The sequence below is a fragment of the Equus caballus genome, chromosome 17 (assembly GCF_041296265.1).
Source record: "Equus caballus isolate H_3958 breed thoroughbred chromosome 17, TB-T2T, whole genome shotgun sequence".
Taxonomy (NCBI): Eukaryota; Metazoa; Chordata; class Mammalia; order Perissodactyla; family Equidae; genus Equus; species Equus caballus.
Window position 1 is genome coordinate 25,460,961 of NC_091700.1, and position 20,943 is coordinate 25,481,903.

General features: G+C 37.3%; 1 protein-coding gene across 1 annotated transcript in view; it reads right to left on the reverse strand.

Moving 5' to 3' along the window:
- The window catches only part of FLT1 (fms related receptor tyrosine kinase 1), a 171,896-nt gene that overhangs the window by 71,883 nt on the left and 79,070 nt on the right, over positions 1 to 20,943 (reverse strand). The window contains 3 exon segments of the mRNA NM_001309471.1: positions 2,268 to 2,414; positions 7,379 to 7,687; positions 13,549 to 13,657. Of these exon segments, the coding sequence (NP_001296400.1) occupies positions 2,268 to 2,414; positions 7,379 to 7,687; positions 13,549 to 13,657 (565 nt within the window).

Below are 20,943 nucleotides of genomic sequence, written 5' to 3' on the forward strand. Positions count from 1 at the left end.
AAGTGAACTTGCTAAGGGTAGAATAAGATTTTCTGAAAAACATTCATTCATTCATTCATTCATTCATTCATGAAACATTTATTGATTGCCAAGCACTATTCCAGGTCTGAGGATAAAAAGACAAGTAAGAAGGATACAAATAAGACAAAGATACACTGTTTGCCTTCAGGATGATGGCGTATGTTGATACACACGTGGTAAGACAGCATACACATAAACTGATGATACTATATAGTAAGAGTGGAAGCAATATGCATAGATAATACAGACACATATGAACTGATGATCAGAAAACAACTCCGTGAGAGAGAATAGAAACATTCATAAATAATAAAGACTCATAGAGGACCTGCCTCCTCTTCGCAGAAGTTGAGTAAGGTTTTCTGGAGGGAGAACACTCTTGATCTTGGTCTTAAGGGATGGGTAGGCATTAGATGAAGGGAAAGTACTCCAGGCAGAGGGGACACAAGAATAAAAAAAAGCATAGGAGGTTGAAACAGCATAACGTGTGTGATGATCTATAAGAGTTTGGCAATTGCTAGAATATAAAGTTCAAAGCAGGGGAGGTGAGCATAGAGTTGTAGGAGTAGGCAGAGCCAGTCGTTGAACGCCTTCTCTGTCAGATGCTTGAACTCGGTCCTGTGTGATGGAGAGCCAGTGGAAGACTTGAAACAGGGAAGTGACATGTTCCCAGCTGCGTTTTATATAGCTGTGTGGGAAACAGATGCAAAGAGAGAAAAGAGAGGTAGGGAGACCAGTTAGGAGACTGCTGCAGATGTTCAGGGGCTGCATAGCGAACATCTGAACCAAGAGAATGACAATAGGAAAGCAGAGGAAAAGAAGGTTTTGAGAAATATTTAGTGTGTAGTCGGTATAACCTGCTTAGCCTGGGGATTGATTAGAGGAATAGGGTGAAGGAGAGGTCATTACCTTCTAGTTTGGATGATGAAGTATATGATGTCAGTACAAGAGGAGGTACTGCTTTACGGAGAAAAATGATGTGATGTGATCAGTTTTGGACCTGCTGAGTGTAAGTCCTAAGACATTTGTAAATATCTTGAAATTGGAGATGTTATACCACAACCCCTTTCTGTGCATCAAACTCAAATGGAGATTTCATTTTGATTTTGAGTATAGGACTTACATTTAAAGACCACTCCATACTGCCAGTTATTTCATTTAGGCTGTTGAGATATTACAAATAAATGGCAATTTTATTTTTAATATAAATGTAATTATTAATCAAAATTATAAATAAGTTCATTTTAATCTTATTTAACCATGGAATTATGAGGCAGGCAATAGATAGTGCTTATACTTAATGATTTCAGTTTTTGTTGTTGATGCTATTGAGTCAACTCTGACTCGTAGCAACCCTGTGTATGGCAGAGCGGAACCCTGCCCAGTTTTTTTGCGCCATCCTTTCACTCTCCAGCGCTACATCAGACAATGCTCTACTGCTATTCACAGGGTTTTCATGGGCAATTTTTTCAGAAAGGGGTGGCCAGGTCCTTCTTCCTAGTCTGTCTTAGTCTGGAAGCTGAAACCTGTCCACCATGGGTGACCCTGCTGGTATTCGAACTACCAGTGATACAGCTTTCAGCATCACAGCAACACACAGCCATGACAGTATGACAACCAACAGATGGTGGTGTGGTTCCCTGAGCAGGAAATGCACTGGGGTCGCCGTGGTGAGAGTGCTGGATCTTAACCACTAGACCATTGGGGCTGGCTGATTTAAGCCTATCTGTTTTTAAATGTATTTTCTGTGGAAAGGAAATGAACACATAACCATTAGTTTAGAATTTTTTACAAGTATTATAAAATATCTTTTAAAATATTCTTCTTCCTACCAAATTGATAAAATTGGTGTAGGTGAATTAAAAAGACTATAAATCTACTCTGAACTTCATGTATGCCAGATATTCAAAGCTCTGCTATACCCTCAAGCTAAGGAACTAACTCTTCACTTTCCCTGCTGTCAAGGTGAACCGAAACATTTTCTAAGTGGCTCTTACCATTTCTTTCTGAATGCACTCTGTAAGGCAGATTCCATAAGGATCTTTCTATAGGGTCAGGAATATGGTCTGCATAAGAACTGGCTCAAATATTCCTCATGTGAAGTTGATATAAGCATGAACCAGAGCCCAATTTTTCGCAGCTCTATCGGCAAGTGGTTCTAGATGTACCGGAAGGAGGTGATAGGAGTGTTAAGGGAAGAAGGGGATAATGAGAAACAGTAAACACAAGGGAAAAAGATCTCTTACCAGGTTCTTGTTGTATTTTGTGGTTGTTTTTAAACCAGGTTATCTGAGGCTCTGGGACGCCGTTAGCGTGACAGTCTAAAGTGGTAGAGCTGCTGATAGGCACTGTGTGATCACTGAGGTTTCGCAGGAGGTAAGGTGCTTCCTGATCTAGTGAATAAAGAAAGGGAATTGTTATTACTCATCAATTTTCTTCTTTTATTGTATATGCATATCAACGTATTAAATATATATAGAAACAGCAAGGCTCAATTATAAGGTCTTATTTGTATCTTGTTCCCTAAGTCTCTCCTCTATGGCTAACCTACTGCTTCTTCTTTATTAAGTTGCTACAAGAAATTGAAATTTGTTAGGACACGGAGTAAAATCAAGAACTAAATCCTATATTTTTAAGTTTCAATATCAAGGTTTTTGCCTGGCCAACTAGTTTCCTTCCTTTTTTTGAGAGAACCTTTACTTCTCTCAAAAGAACCTAATGATTTTGCACAATATTTTAAGAACTCTAAGTGAAAACATGATTTTGGGTATAGGCTTGTAATGAATTTTTACATAATTATACAGTAGTATAGTGATGAGCTAATATAATTTTGTATGTATTTTTATTGATGTGTTTGTGAGGGTGAGCATATTTGTGTTACTCAGCTGTCAGTAATCTAAATTGTAAGGCAGCAGACCAAACAGGAGAATTTCTTGAACTTTGAATGCTTTATTGATTATTTCCTTCCTCCATTCCCTTCCCAAATGCAAGCGACCAAAAGATTAATTCAAGAGGCAGAGGCACAGATTTATAGTTTTTGCACTATATAATAGTACAAATATTGTATTTTATATTATTTTCTCTTAAAACATACAAATATGATACAATACAATTTATTTTAATAAAATGCCAACCAATATAGTACAACAAAATGAATTTAATACATTAGGATGCAATACATTACAACATTAAAATCCCACATAGGAACAGCAGTACCCCAGGCCCCCAGTGAGTACAGTGTCTCTATTTAATGAAGTAGTCAGTCCTGCTGATGTGTATACATTCTAGTTAGGCCGGTGCTGGATTGGTAGCTCAAGCTTCCAAGGTAAAGGAATAAAGACAACTCCTAATGTCTTTCCCACCCTCCCAAATCATCCTTTTCCCCCCTTGTTGCAAATCCTGGAACAGAATCAAAAGAGTTTTGGCATAACTTACACATTCTGCATCACTGGTTTCAATTATACAGTATGAGCTTTCTCTGACCGTTTTTGATGTCCTCATCTTATTGTACTAAAACTGTGAAAGCAGCTTAGGAGTGATTACCATGCTCTAAGAGATGACACAGTCCCAAAACCTTTCTCTTTTTATTCCTTCAGGGAAACTCTCAGGATTAGCATTCATTAAAGCAATTTAGAAATCTCAGGTTAAAGAGTATATTATCACATAACTTTTATAACATGTTGACTTAGTATAACATGGCAGTTACTATCTGTTAGGAGAAACAGATTTCTCATTAAACTTGGATTTCTATAGCTTATCATTAGTCTTTTCTCATTTCATACAAAGTAAAATCTGAAGGCAAAAAAGAGTGTTGAAGGAAGTACTCTGATTTATAAACTCTTCAAACAGTGTGGATAGATGATAGCAATGATCCTTTTGCCTGTTTCAGTGTATCTTTCCTTGTCTATCTTTACCCCCAGGCAGAACCATTTTAATATTTCTGTGTTTGCATGTTGTACAATCTGTCAAATAGCTCTAACTAATAGAAAATGCAGCCATGTATCAAAATCTTCAATTTTGATAACTTTTACATGCTTGATCATTACAATTTTGACATTTTTACACGGTAAAGACCCCAAACATACCAGTGAAACATGACGAGATAATAAAGAACAGTATCATATTACTATTTAGTATCTTTTACAGTGGCAAGCCAACTTCCTCATTTAAAACTCAGATCCAGTTCACTGAGTTATACTTTTAGTAGCTTCCCATAGCACATTTACTATTTTCTATGCACTAAATATGATAAAATAATCTGTCATTGCCCATAGGCCTTATTATAAAAAGGAAGTCTGAATATAGGGCCTGCAACACCCAAATTATTTTCATAGCTACAAACTGTAACATCATCAATACAAGATTTGGCTTCCCTCACAGGTGTATTGGAAAACAATACTTATATAAAAGAGAACATTTTATTTTAACATAAATATCATGAAGAACTCCCAAAGCCCCTACCTGTACTACACAAAACTTCAGACAAGAGAAGCAGCAAAAAGGCTGCAGAATAAACATAAGACACTCAATTAAATACAAAGTTCATATAAACATGTCTGAAACATACAGTATTATGATTTCTTTCTTTGTACCCATTTCTGAAAAAATGTTCTCCTACGTGAAGAGTCTCATTTTTGGCTAGTTTCAAAATGACCAATTGATCAAGGAATCATTTTATCAATTCCCACTTTATACTTTATAGTAATCTATTTTGACATTTTAAATAAGAAAGGTACATTGAACCCATATTTTTTAAACCTAAGTTATTTGATGGAAATAGGTAGCTACTTTCCAAAATTTAGCAAAGTGGAGCTGATCCCTTCAAACTGAGAAAATCAGAATTAACAGAATATTTCTGCTGGTTGTCAGTAGCCAAAGATAGCTCACCACCAGGTTCTTTTACTTTTCAGTGTTATGGCCCAGAGACTTGCTAGGTCCCATAAATACACAGTGTCTCTTCTCCATTTGGAATGAGGACTGAGGAACCAGCCTCATGCCCTCTACTCCATCTCAATCATTCTCCATATTAATGCTCTTTTTTCTATTTTTCCCATTATCCTCCCCTTACTCCACACTCAAAAGAGTAACTAATAAAAAACAAAAGCCACTCAACTGTTTTTTCTTTTTAAACTCTCTGGAAGGATTAATTACACAGTGAATAATTCATTACTGTATGTAATTCTTAAATTTTTCTCTTGGAAATACTTAAAATCATCTCCTGTAAATAATAACACCCCTCCCCTCCCCACAAAAATTACATTGCAATTTTAAGGAGAAGGAAATGACAGATTCTGCATGTCCACTTCACCATTTTTTCAAAAGCAACTCCTAAATCATTCCATTTGCTTTTTCAGCTTTAGTGAAAATTGAGGCCCCTAAGTTCTGTGGTACTAAGACATTGTTTCCTGAAGGAACACACTGACTTATAATGAACAAAGACCCAGGCAAAAGAGCCATAGGTAAAATTTCAAGATACAATTGATTATTCTTTCCTTTGCGCTGACAACTTCCAGGTTACTAATTGTTTTCAGAGCATTTGGGGCTCCATAAAACTGGCATTCTGGGGAAATGCTATTGTTTACTCTTTCACACTTGACAAAAGCAATTCCCACGTGAAAGACAAGTTTAGCCGTGGGACAGAGTCTGACCTAAAGGAGGAAACAGTCTGGTGAGTTCCCAAGCCTGAAAAGTTGTCATATTTTCACCCCCTATTGAACTGCCCAGCCACTGTGTTCTCAGCCATGGCTATTTTGGTCATTATAGTTTGTTTTCCAATAGTTCATGCAAGTCACATATAATGATCAATGATAAATGAAAACAACAAAATAATAAACATTAAACTGGTGAAAAAGTCACTTTCCCCTCAAATGCAAGGTTAAAACAAGAGATTACAATCTCTCTTGATTTAAAAATGATGTATATTTTTAAATGATCCTAAATTTTGCTTCTGTAGTTTTGCCATTTCTTAATCCCCATAAAATATCCTATTAACATTTGCATATGGAGAAAGTGGACTTTTTGTTTGTTTATATTTTTGCCAAGGAAGTTGCCTCCTGAACTAACATCTGTTGCCAATATTCCTCTTTTTTTGCTTGAGGAAGATTTTCCCTGAGCTAACATTGGTGCCAGTCTTCCTCTACTTTGTATGTGGGTTGCCACTGCATCATGGCTGACCAGTGGTGTAGGTCGGTACCTGGGATCCAAACCTGTGAACCCAGGTCACCAAAGTGGAGCATGCTGAACTTAACCACTACACCATGGGGCCAGCCCCAAAAGTGGAATTTTTGTAATGGACAAATTTTAGAATTACATTTAGAAGAATGCATTAAACCTCTGGTCACATTAGCCTTTATTTCCTTGATAAACTGATTGTGGTACACCTTTGAATGCCATCAATTAAACAGGATAAAGTTCTTTAAAAGAATAGCCAGGGGACAAAAATATTTAAAATGATGGCATGATCCACTTTCTTTCAGGCACTGTCATAGCTGTCTAGTCCACTCAGAGGCAGTAAGGATGAAACCCTTCTCTGAACTAGTGTACTGGCTACCTGAATTGCATGAGAGGAGGGAAGTGGGCTTGACTTGGGTGGACTTTCATAATTCATACTGTGATACAGCTTTAATACCTCAATATTACACCTGTATCTTGCACCCCTGGGCTCATTTTAGAAGCTCCAATTTAAGATTAATGTGCTTAAGGTAAAAAAAAAAAAAAAAGCATTTTCAAATAAATAAGCATTATAACTTGCTATCCAGGTGCTATTTACAAATCAAGAACAGATGAAATAATACAAAATAAAACCAGGCAGAGGTCCGACAGAGTCTCAAATTCAACTGTACTCATTCTGAGCTGGAAAATTAATTTATTCATGTCCATCTTTGGCAGAAACCAGCATCTGTTTAAATTATTCAGTTTGTGCAGCTTCAAAACTTAAAAATAAAAAGAGGTTGGCATCAAAGTGGAAGGAAAGAATCAGTCCCAAGTTGTTGTTTATCAGGCAGGAGAAGACAGCAAAGAGCAAAACACACAGAGAATGCACTGCAGGGATCCTCCAAATCCAAACGCGCACCAAGTCGGCCCCAGAGGGCAGACCCCTCAGCCTGAATGGGGAGCCCAGAGCTGGGACTTTGGGGTCTCATTATTACTCCTATCATCTCCAAACTCATTTTGGGAGGAGCATCTCCTCTGAGCCGGAAAGTTAGCAACAGTGACAATAAATCAAGATGATATGAGACAACTGTTACTTTTTAATGAGTCCTTTAATGTTTTACATTACTTTGTGTGGTACAATCATTCCTTGTGCTTTTAAATTTGGAGATCCGAGAGAAAACAGCCTTTTTGTTGCAGTGCTCACCTCTAATTGTAACTTCTTTCTTCTGAAGGATTTCTTCCCCTGTATATATGTTCCTGGCTCTGCAGGCATAGGTGCCTGAATCTTCCAGGGAAACATTCTTGATGATTAGATGAAGAGTAATGGAGTACTCTTTGGTGATGGCCATTTTTTGCTTGCTAATACTGTGGTGCATTGTTCGGTTATTAACTGTCCGCAGCAAAATCCAAGTAATGTCTCTGTATAAGAACTTGTTAACCGTGCAAGACAGTTTCAGGTCCTCTCCTTCCGTAGGCATTTTTTCCAAGTTAACATGAAATCCATTGGGCACATCTATAAAATAAGAGTAAAGAACTTCAGTTCCTAGAAAAATCAGTGTCTCATATGGAGACATCTCCTCAAGAGATATTCAAACATCTTAAGAGATGTTCCTACACAAATTCTCCCAGCATCAGCATTAAAAGGAGTATTATCTTTTTTATTTTAAGAGAACCGATCAAACATAGCAGGTAGGAACCAACTAAGTTCATTCTATCAGAAGGGAGGCAGGAAATGCAAAACAAGACCGTTATTAAGATGGTACATTTTCCTTCTTTGCCCAAAGTTGCTTTCACAATGGAATATTTTTTTACAACTTGGGATCATAACCACGTTTCCATTTCTTTATCACGTACAGAACCCCTACTGGTAACTGGGCAAACTAGTGAAGTGATATAAGAGCAATTTGTACCAAAACCCAAAGATACCTTTATAGTTAACTTATCCAAAATACATTGTAAACAGGTGATAATAGGAAGTCCCAGGTACATGCTAGGAGACTTCAGTCATGCCTGTCAACACCACTTTAATCCTAAACTTTTCAGGTCAAAAAACAACCGACTTCCCCAGTTTCCTACAATTGGATTGCTCTGTCCTCCTCCTGCTGCTGCTCCATGACTTTCCCTGCTCTCTGCTGGCACAGTAGGGCAGAGAAGAGCCAGGTTACTTGTTCAGGTCCCCATTGTGGTGGTTGTTGTCAGACATAAAAGAGCAAATATTTCTTCTGAAAATGCAGACAACTAATCTGGAAGAGTTGCCAGATTCCAAAGTGGTGGCAATGTGGTGGAGAGTAATTTTAAAAATCAAATTTACTCTCAAAAACATATTAAACATTTTCTGAAAGTGACTGTGTCATTAGAAGCCATTTTCTCCAATGTCAATTCCCAGCTAAGCTTCATCTCCATTTTCTGAGTGCCTCTCCTCATGAGCTCTCCTCGTCAGCTTTCTTACCCTGGAACATCATTTAGCTTTTGTGCTGAGAGTTCCTCAGTCTCATTTTGGACCATTTCACCAAAGGATTTTAAAAAATCATTGGTTACTGGCCCTGAACCGACCTGCTGTCAAAACCCTCCCATTGCTTGTTACTAGTGGCATATCTGTATTTGAGCAAAGAATTTGGGCCAACATTTTACAAAGTACTTTGAAGATGAAAAGCACTATGTTATGCTATTATTATTATTATCCTTTACACACAAAGCTATAAAGAAACCTTTAAACCTTAAGGGGACAATAGTCCAAATTTAGATATCATATCAACTCTTTCCTAAATCTCACTTTGCTTGTTTTTCTGATTTTTCTGGGCTTTGGCTTTATTATAAAGTGTCACGTCTGAAGAAATGCCAAAGTATTCATTTGAAACCTGGGAGCCGGGGGTAACAGTGGCTTATGAAGCTGTCAGTGGTTGGAAAGAGAGGAGACCAGGTTTTCCTGCTTTTAAAATCAAAATCTAAGAATGTGCCAGAAGATGCAGAAGCAGCTGACAGTCATTTTTAACATAACAATAAGGTGTCAGAAATAGCCCCTCTAATTCAGCATCTTTTTATAATTGGGACATTTTCCAAGTATGGGGAGTAAAACATTAGCCATCAACTTTTACACAGATACTAGAACAGAAGTATTGTGCACTGGTTGCAATCAAATCATTTCTTAAAAGACCACAGACTTTCCATTTATAAGGTCTCATCCTGGTAGTTAGAACCCAAGCAAGCCCAAGTAACACCACTGAGATCATGTAGAGAGTTTCTATTTACTTTAGTGATTTGAAACTTCCTGTGGAAATAGCTCACAGGTTTCCTGATGGAAGATTTTGTTTATCTTTGCCAAGCACCACCAGGAATCTCAAAATAAAATGCATTTAGTGACATTGGGAAACCAGGGAGATAAGGCAGTGCTGTTCCTGTTTCACCCTCAGTAATTGCTAACACACCCATAGTCATGCTGAGTGCCAGCAAAACAGCAAAAACACACACATAGGAAAAGAAAAGAACCAAATAGGTTTTGAGGTCGGTTTCTCATATGGGGGACACTGTTACTGAAGCTAATTTGGTTATGTTATCAGATAGCCTTTTAGAAATGATTATCTATTTCTCAGGATAACCTCTTTGGTATTCTCTTTTGATGCATGGAACTGATAAATAAAATGTCCTGAACTAGTTAATGAATCCAGAGGGATTTTTCCCCTTAATTCATGTTGTTTTTTTTTTTTTAGCCTGAGTACAAAAACAGACCCAAGAAAGAATTGCCTTCTAACTCTCAAAGTGAAAACAAGAAATCTTCCCACACTTAAGTATGTGTTGCAGATTCAGCGCAATCATCATCAGCACCAATCAACACTCATCCATCAAACACATATCACATCCAGGGCATCTTATGAGGTGTCATGGAGAAGAGTCAACCCTTGCTAGAGTTAGATGAAAGAGTAACCTATTTACAAAGGTGCATATTTGGGGGTAGACGTTTGACTTGATTGGATCAAACATGAATTGAGTTCATGAAAGAGACAAGCATAGAAATTAAAAGGATGAATGGCATCTCATTTGACAGGTAGAAATAACGAAGGCTGTACTTCTCCTGAAGAATAGAAATAACATTCTCTAAAAAGAGGGTGAGTGATTAGTAGGAAGTTTTGCTTGTTTCAAGTAGATTCTATGTACAAGTAAATGGCAAAGTTTAGAGTGGAAGCAATAGAGGATTCTAATGGCCACAGCTAACTGGTGTTCATCAGTTTGGAAGGGAACTCTAAGTTATTATTGTATTTTAAGGAAGGGGCAACATGATTAAAATGAGAATCAATAACGAACCAAATCTAGATCTTTTGATGCAGAGCAGTTAAATTTTAGACAGATCTTTTAAAGCATTGTCTGCACTAGGTCAAGTATAAACATTGAAAAAATATACATTCATATTTTGGAAAATAGATATGTAAGGTGCAACATCCTAAAAGTATTTAGTCTCATCTCTAGTGAGAATAAATCTCGTGACAAAGAGTTGAGAAAGAAAAGACAATAATTCATTTTAAAATAATGAATATAAGCAAATTAATCTATTATCACCAATCCAAACTAGAATTTTTCAGGACTGGTAGAAAAGCATTAAGAGAAATTATATTCCAGGCAATGAGGTCTTGATTGGCTGAATTTGTGCTCAGTTGTGAGATTAAAGCTCTTGAATTTCTAGAGGAAAAATGTTGTGAGCTTCAAGTAGGTATGTTCAAATTGAAATCTCATCACCTCTTTCTTTGGACAAGGCTTGGGATCTAGAAAAGGTTTCAAGCATTCCATGGTTATAAATTGTATAATGTGGGAGATGGGAGGGAATTTCTGTCTGAATTTAACAGGTGATCAGCTTTATCAGCTGGAGCCCTTTCAGCAACATTACCATGCATAGGTATATGATGCAGCAATGAAGAACGTGGTGAGATAGATAGGCTGGATGCTGATGCTGCAATTAATGCTGGGCATCAATTAACCTTTCTTGGAGACCCTGAACAATAAGAAATGAGCATGAAGTTCCCCTCTACTCTTAGTACATCCTCTTCCAGTCCTGCCTTCCAACCCAGGCAAAAGGGGTCCTTGTCCTGTGCCTTTAGATGGCTCTGTTCTGGCTATATGCTCTGTCCCTGTCCCAGGGGAGACTGTGAGGAGTGTGGACAGAGTTTGGAAGTGTGGACTGGGGAGACCATACACTGAGTGTGTGGCCCCTTCCTGTGTGGGACAGAGCCAGAAGTGCAAAGAGAAGATGGGTGAGCCAGGGGTCAGTTCCTTCTGCACCTCCAGGCACTGCTACATTCTGCTGTAGAACTCTGAGTAGTCCCAGAATTCTAAATTTGTACTTGACCTTTCATGAAGGTATATTTGTTCACAGGAGGCTAAAACATATTTAATAGCTTGTTCGCTTAATTTAGAACTTATGAGTGGTTAGGTGTATAGTTTGTGAGCCTCCACTGGTACTTTTGCCTTGGCTCTGAAAATGTCAGGGCAAGACTGTCCTCTTCTTTCAAATTCTATTCAAATTCTACCCTCCCTCAGGACCAGCTCAAGTCCAGGATCACCTCAAATCCTGCTATGTTCTGTCAGGCTCAGAGCTACACTGTCCAATACAGTACCCACTAGCCATATGTGACTATTGAGCATTTAAAACGTGGCTAGTGAAGAACTGAATTTTATTCAATTAATTTTATTTTACTTCAGTTAATTTAAATTTTAAAAACTGAAGCAGTGTAATATTTTTAACAATATGGATTACATGTTGAAATGATAACATTTCAGATAAATTGGGTTAAATAAAATTAATTTCACTTTTTTCTTTTTACTTTTTAAAAATGAGGTTACAAAAAATTTTAACTTACATATGTGGCTTACATTGTATTTCTATTGGACAGCATTGGGTTAATGGTGAATTTGTCTGTCACTTTACTTCTGCACATACCTTTTGATACGAGGATATATATAACTTAACACTTTTTCTTTGTTTGCTTGCTGTTAAAACTGTCTTCTTAGAAAGACAAGAGTCCACTGATATCCCTTCAAGTGCTCAGCACAGAGTTGAACTGTACTGTTTCATAGTTAGTGCTCATTAAACTTGGACAAACTTGAGTGATGTTCAGAACTGAACAGGAATTGCTCAATCTTTTGTACTCTAAATCATTTATACAGTGTCTGTGGATTTGCATGGTAACTTGTTTCCAACCAACTATAAAGTACAATACAAACCTTTGTTCTTAATTACTCCAAATCTTCTGAGATTGATTAGAGAACTGATATGTGTGAAATTGTATCTCAATATTCTAAATAAAGGACTTTTCCTACTTAGAATGGATGCAAAAATGATTTCCCTTCCATGTTTCGAATGTGAGAGGACAGGGACTGACTTGGTCTAGAGCGGCTCTTCTGTGTTCCTCTTTACTCTCTAAATGCCATTTCCTCATCTGGAAAATCGGGGGCTGCAATGTTGAATAGCCTCTAACATCTCTTCCAGCTCTGACATTCTGTGGGAACCTACTCAAGGATATCCCCCCTTGCACAGCTTCTCTGAGGGTTGGTTCACTTGCCGGAAGGCTCCCTGTGATGTGACGACCCATACATCTCATGAAATCAGACCTACCTATTTCCTTCTGGAGAACTCTAGGCAACTGCTGCGGCCTGCCCCATGCAGTGCAGTGTTTCCAGAGAGCTGGAAAACTGCCCAGGCTTCCTCAGAAAATTGGGGGGGGGGGGGGGGTGTATGGAGCCAGGCAATTGTTTTTATACTTTGAGCTACTTACTTCCTTCCTGTACCCATGGAGGGACATAGGGAGTGCCACTTGTGTGCCTTGGAAGTTTTAAGATCTGCGGAGGCCATCATATTTAAGGCTAAAAATGCTTAAATGCTACCAAAAATATGGCATATTAATTATTGTCAGCAAAGCTCAGTTTCAGATTTCTATAGGAGAGCCTCATTCTCAAAAACTCAAGTTATGAAACAATTAGCTTCTTAGTTTAAAAACAAAATGTCATCACATGTATTATAATTGGTTTCTTTGATTATTATTGAACAACTGCTATGTGCCAGACCCTGTGCAAGATACTGAAGGGAGTTCAAAAATGAACATGACAAGATCCCAGATTCACAGTCCAGCCTGGGAAGGAGACATACACAAATAGCTCTAAAAGAGAATTCCGGGAAATAGCTCTTTAGGAGAACCAATGATGTTGTAGAATACTACTCCTAAGAGAAAGGTGAAGGCACTTAAAGTTTAACAATTCTATGGAATGTTTTTGTTTTGTTTGTTTTTAAATAAAAATCACTTAAGCTATAAGTGCGCTAAAAGCATACAAGATTTGAAAAGAGACTGAGGTCACTGAGCTGTCTTTGTGAGTTTAGGATGTGTGGCTTACCTGTGACATAAAAGTTCATGTTTCTTTCCACAGTCCCTACTTTATTGGAAGCCATGCAACTGTAGATTCCAGAAATCCTAGAGTCAGCCACAACCAGGGTGCTAGCCGTCTGCAAAAGAAAAGGACACTTTAGCTAGAAATAGGACAAAAAATTATTTGAATATCCCTAAGATACTTCTGAGGGTTGAAATGATTCATCTATTCCGTTCATTCAACATAGTGTTGCATGAGTGGTGGTTACCAGAAGGCTCTCCCCTTGCCGAGCCGCAGCAAGAATGGAAAAATAACAGGAAAGCAGGTCCTCAGGAGACCGGGGGCTATGACATCCGACTCGTATGAGGGTTTCAGGCTTATTTATCTCGTGCTGCTGGCGTAACAATTACAGACCTGAATACGAATGCGGGACTGCACGTTCTACTCCATGAGGTGGTCAGTTTCACGTCAATGAGAGGAACAGGTGAGGCCAAAGCCACCCTTCTGTTTGGATGACCTAAGATCATGGAGCCCATTTGGTAACAGAAGCCTTCTTTGCTCTTTGATTCTGTAATGGGCATGTTAAGTGAGCAAGAACGGAAGAGAAAGGTTGGCTGAACTATTTCTTTTATGTGCTCAAAGAATATGGCATTGTAGCCCTGATGGTGCTGAAGGAGACTAGAGGCTGGAAAGCTCACTAAGAATGTCGTGTGTGTTTGTAAACTACTTCATTTCTCAGTTTGTCAATTCCTAATCTAGAAAATGAAGATATAAGTTATGAATTAATACAATGATATTGTTTCCTAGATTTTAGTGCTATTTGACAAATTTGCCCCAAAAGAAACACCAGTAGGTAAATTTGTGTGACCTTGAAAGCACTTTCCAAACTGTGATGTCTCAAAAAGGAATGAAACACAAATGTATACAGCTTAAAGACTTGCATTGCTGTCTTCTTTTAAACATAAAAATTAGTAATATGAAACAAACTATTGAGAGTTTTAAAATTTAATCCAACCTTGAAAAAAAAGTCATGCATACTATATATGAAAAAAATGAGAATGCTAGTAAGTTTTCATATTTAAAATTAAAAAAAAAATTTCATCCAGTTACTTGTAAATTGTTGCAGCCTATCTCCTAGGACACAAATAACTGGTCACAGGCTTTGAAATTGTAGAGGCTCTGCTGATGCTTCCAGACTAACGGGGTGTCCTAGCTGAGGCAGAATTAGACCACATGACTTACACGCTAAAGTAATATATAGGCTGAAATGTGACAGTGCACTTTCTAAGATGGTGAACATAAATTCTACAAAGGGTCCTAACATTTTTCTGAGTTTCTAAGTAGTGTGCTAGCCCCTTTACCTGGTTCTCATATTTCATTCAATAAATTAAGGTATTTCTGTCTTTAATCTACAGATCAGGAAGACTAAAAAATATACTCCTAGCTTTTTTAGCCAGCAAGTTCATTGCTCCAAATTCTCTGTAATTTTCACTATGGTATAGTGACTATTATATGATGTTTCCTTTTCTGTTTGTTGAATCCGTTTAATTACATCTACCCATATATCCTCTGTGTCTTATTAAAACTATTGGAAATGAAAGCGTCTGCAGTATATAGCAATTTTTATTCAATTCAACAGACATTTATTCAGTGTTTATCAAGGCATTGCCCAGATGTTGTAAGGAAGAAAGATATGAATATAACACAATCTCTATTCTTAACCTTGAAGGATTCCTTTAAAGTGATAGAGAAGAATTTCCCTACTTGAAGATCAAATATATACTATTCTCTCTTTTGCAGAGAAACATTCACATGAACTTGCTGGCAAATAACCAGTGGAGAAGACTATGAAAGAGAGCTCAGGTGTCCCTTTCCCTATTTTGATTATTAATCTTTCTAAGAGGTGGGAAATAAAAAAATTCTAGATAACTGTTTCCTTTTAATTACTGTGACCACCACTTAACAGTCATGGAAGAAAATGGAGGTAGTGAGAAGAGAAGTTTGGAGATGGCAGTGTGGAAGGAAGTGTTAGTTGGTGGCAGCTGGAAGGACAATAGAGATCATCAAGTAAGACTCTGAACTCCTTTATTTTGTCTTGGGAAACTCGGGCTCCATGCGTTGCAGCGGCGCACAGCAGGTTCAGATGCAGGGGATGCACACAGAGGCTTCACAGCCCCTCTCTCACCACTTGCCCCTCAGCTCAAGCACTGCTTGTCTTATAAAGTTAGCTCTCAAATGTTTACCCTTATGGGCCTCAGCAGGATCCTATTTAGATTCTTGGAGTTATTGTTGTGCAATAAATAAGTGAAAAACCCATTTCTGTTTGGCTTGAGAATGTCTGAAATTATGGACAGCAATTACCTAAATCTGGAAGTTGTGTTTGGGTTTCTATTACAATTATTTTGATTTCACTGAACTCAAAGCAACTGAGAACAAAAACTGGGTTTCATGGCAAGGGAAAGTCAATTCAGATGTACACATTTGCCATATTTAAGACCTGTGCAGGTAATCTGAGAATGGCCGTAGCCATTTTACACGACTCCAACAGTCAAATCACTCAGAATTTTCATATAATCAGAGAATAAAATTGAGGTTACCTATGAGAGAAATGAATCCAGGTCACATGATGAACCATGGAGATACGAATGCATTTGAGCCTCTCCTATTTTGCCTGAATGACCCCTTCCAAAGCTGACACCTTACTCATAGTCAAGCCTGCCCCAGAACTCACTTCTCCAAAGCTTCAATTAAAATTGAACTAGAAAATGACATTGATGGGAGTTTACATTGTTCCTTTGTTTCTCGGCACATTTATGTAGCCCTTGCTCCGTGCCAGTGTGCAAGGCCTTATCTCATTTAATCCTCCCTATAGCCCTATGAAGTGGGTGTATTACCCTGTTCTACAGAAGAGGCAACTGAGGTTACAGAGGTTAAATGACTCCCTCAAAGACACACAGTATCACAGACAGACTTGGACAGAACTTGTGCCCAGGTTTGTCTCACTCCAGTGCCTCTGCTCTTAATCTCTACAGGCAACTGCTTCTTTCTTAAAACTCTTTAAATTTATTGACACAGATCTATTGGTAGAGTTCTGTCTACCCTTTGAATTGGGGTTTTTCCTTGAGATTATCTCCTTTAATCAGCAGAGGTCGCATAAGCCAAATGCTGCTATGAACAGAAATACTAGTTTCTTTTTTAGTGTTTTCCAAAGCTGCAAGCTTCTTTTCACCTGATACAGTGTTATATGGTTTGAAAATATGATTGATGAATGAAAAAGTTGTGATTAAAGAAAAAATTTTAAAAATAAGATGAAACATATCCTATGATCAACGTTATTAAAAATTATCTGAGTTCTAGAGTGCTTCTCTTTTTCCAGAGAATATATTTTTAAATTATAAATTAAAACATATTTCCATGACAAACAAAAGATATTTGACAACTGAAGTATAAACTTCAATTCAGGAAAAAAGGAGCTCAAGTGTGAGTTGTAGGTGAGTATAGTTTGGACAGAAGACAACTTCTCACAGGACAGTAAGTCTCAACGTGGGAGTCTTCTAAGTTAAAGGGACAAATCCATTCCGGAGTGCTCATAACCAGATACTACTATTTCAAAGGGGAAAAAAATGAAAATAGCATAACAGTTGGAACACCAAATATCAACTTAATACTTTAATAGGGAGAGTATCAATAATTTGAGTTGTAACGTGTTTGAAATTATAATCATTTGTTTTATAAGGTACCCCAAAAGAAATTCTCAAGGATATCTGCTTATACTAGTTATATAATTAGTTTTCATTTGCCACAATTTTTTTTTAACCTCTGAACTCACATTTTGGGGGTGCCTCTGCTTGCCCTGCCAGGACCTCAGGATTTAGATACTAGAAATAGACCCTTAAAGCCCAGTCTCTGGATTCTTTTGTATGACCCAGGAACACTGATGAAAACTGTCATCAGATACAGTAAGTTTGGAAGTTATTCATGCTCCTTCCTTCCTTCCCTTTCACTAAGTATTTGTAATTCAGTACTACAATGTGGTTTGAACCTCATGGAATAGAATAGATGGGATGATGTGTAATTCAGCCTAATTTCCAGCACTAGTTTTTAAAAAATCTATATATAGAACAGTCATTTTAATCTTGGGATATTTCTAATATAGTTTCCTTTTAAGTGTTTCAGAGAGAAATAAAAGTAGATATGTAAAGGTCATAGAAGAATATAAAATTAGGCTTGGGTGGCACATTTGAGCCAAGTGATGGGAAAATAGATTGTGAGAGAAAAAATTGGGAAGTGTGTGGGCAATGAAACACATTCTGTAATTTTGTGATATTAATGTTTCTTTCATGGATTTGCCTCATACAATATACACATTTCTCAATGTAACCTCAAAACAATTTCAAGGGAAATGTTCCTACAACATTAAAATTGCCACAATTCTCCAGCCTTGCAGAATTAATGTTGTAATACGTATTTCCTGTGTGTTTTTTCCAACACAGGGTTCCTTCTACTTCCTATTCCGTATCTACAAACCTAATAGTCTGGCAGCCCCATTTAAACAATACTAAGACTCCACATTTGCTATTAGCAACTCCAGTTGATGACTCACTTTTCACAAATCTAGGCCAAAACTTGCAATAAGGAAACTGAATTTTATATTCCTCTGCACCCTTCCTTGAGTTAAACAAAAAACAAACCAAAACAAACAGAAAAAAAAAGCAAGTCTCTGAAATCCAGCAAGTGCTCCAGGAGGCCCTCCATTCTGCTGATCCGTGGGTAGTATTGTTGGGCATGCTAACTGAATGACTGCAGGTCAAGGATCATTATTATCTAAGTTGGGACTTTACTTTTTAAAAATGTACAGAAAATAAAAGCAGTTTTAATTGTAAAGGAAAGACCAGTGTAAATAATTCTGAAATAGCAAAACTTCTATTTGTCATCATCATATGAAAGATAATTTTTTTCACATATATAAAAAGATATATCAATAGAAGCTAAAAGTAGTAAATTCTTCTAAATTTAGAACATGTAATTAATTCATGTCAATTATTAACATGAAATTAATAATAAGTCTAATGTGTTACATTACAGCTGCTAATCGAATATGCTATATAGATGTCAACTTTGTTTAGGAAAAGTAGTAAAAATTTTTTAATGCAAACAAATTGTTTAACAAATAGTCTTCATTGTATATGATCACAATCAATTTGGGGAATTGCGTTAGGTTATATATGACAATCGTCTTTATAACAACAGGCAAACCAAGTAGGGCAAATATTATTATCTCCATTTTTTGGAGGCAAGAAATCAAGTTCAGAGAGGTAGACTGATTTGCATATGGTTACGCCCCATAGAAAGTGGCGGAGCTTCACCCCCTCGCTCCTGACCGCAGGTTGGACGGCACAACTGCCAACTGTGTCTGGAGGTCTATACTTAAAAGCTCTGCAGAACTACAGAACTGCAAGACAATAAATTTTCAAGGCCACATGGAAAAAATCAGGCAAGTTCCTTTATCTCACCCAGGTTTCGTCACTGCTCTCCCACTGTTTTCACAGGGCTTCTAATGTGGAGTCAGGTTGCTACTTCCTGGTTCAGGCGCATCAGCAACCTCACCTAGCTTTTCCATTTTCCTTTTGTTTTTTCTATTGTATATTTTTGTGGCTAGAATACTAAAATAAGACTGGAGGATACCACTGAAATTAGGCTCATAAATTCTTGTTTTAATATCTAGCAGTTATCAGTGTATCCACTTGCTATGGTCAGGAAAAGGCAAAGGTGAATTGACACAATCAATGGCATCTTGAGATTTTCTAGTACTTTGTGACAACTAGCTTGCTTTCTACTCTGAGGCAATTTCCTTTTTAAAAAATAGAGTGTGACCCAAATTACACTTTCAAGGTTATAGAATTTCCTCTTTTCTAAGTATTTCGTTTAAACTGCTTTCTCATCGAGAGCTACACATCATGGAATGTTTTAACTACTGTTCATTTGTATTAGAGAAACAGACTTATAAACCACCCACAGCTAGTGCTGTGGTTAGAACACTTCTCCTCAGTCCGTGACAAGTGCTTGTTGATGTTACCATGCGAGCCATTGCCACTGTAACTAATTTCTGCCTTGGGTTAGTTGGCAGGTCACTGGGTTTTGGAATAGGAAGACTTTGGTTTCAGTTTCTCATTTGCCACTTTTAAGCTGTGTGGTTTTGAGCTAATCATCTTATTACCCCAGTTTTTCTTATCTTTAAAATAGAGATAACCACTCTAGCCTGACAAAGAATGATGTTGACATTAGCGTATGTCAAAAAGTTTTATATAATGAATTCAGACATTATTTGTTGCTATTATTTTTTTTATTGAGGTAACATTGGTTTATAACATTATATAAATTTCAGATGTACATCATTATATTTCAGCTTGTGTATAGACTACATCATGTTCACCACCAAAAGTCTAGTTGCCATCTGTCACCATAAAAATGTGCCCCTCCCTTTACCCCTTTTACCCTTCCCCCACCCCTACATAGGGAGTGATGCCATCTACTTTGTCACCTTCAAGTGGAAAGAGTACAGCTGAATAAATAGATAACACAAACATAACCACACTCAAGCAGATGGCATCCATATAAACAGACTACTCCAAATCAAGATATGCATGTATAAATAGACATTTCAGCAAGGGGTTATTTGATATTTTTTTCCTTTTTAAAGCATCACTACTTCTGTGCCTGATAATACCAGATTTTTAAAGTGTATTTTTCACTAATTCGACAGAAAAAAAAGCCACCAGGTCTGAGATCCACTGGGATTTACCTGGATCACAAGATGCCAGCTATTGCTGAGGTTCAGTGGCGGTTAGGGGAATAGAGAATGAATGGTGCAAGAATGGCAGAAAAGATGCCTGCCAGACCTTGATTAGGGCAGGGAATATTCCTTTTGGTTAAAAGACTCTCTCTCTCTCTTTTTTAATTGAGATATAATTGACATATAAGATTATATTAGTTTCATGTGTACAACATAATAGTTAAATATTTGTATATGTTGCAAAATCATCACCATACATAGTTAAAAAAATGTTTTTTCTTGTGAAAATGTTTTTTCTTGTGTGATCTTAAGATCTCTTCTCTTAGCAACTTTCAAATATTCAGTACAGTATTGCTAACTATAGTCACGATGCTGTGCATTACATCCCCATGACTTATTTATTTTCTAACTGAAAGTTTGTACCTTTTGACTGCCTTCACCCATCCCCTATCTTCCCACCTCTGGCAACCACCAGTCTGTTCTCTGTTGTCTATGAGCTTGGTTTTTATTTGTTTGCTTGTTTTGGATTCCACATGTAAGTGAGATCATATGATATTTGTCTTTCTCTGACTTATTTCACTTAGCATAATGCCCTCAAGGTCCATCAATGTTGTCACAAATGGCAGGTT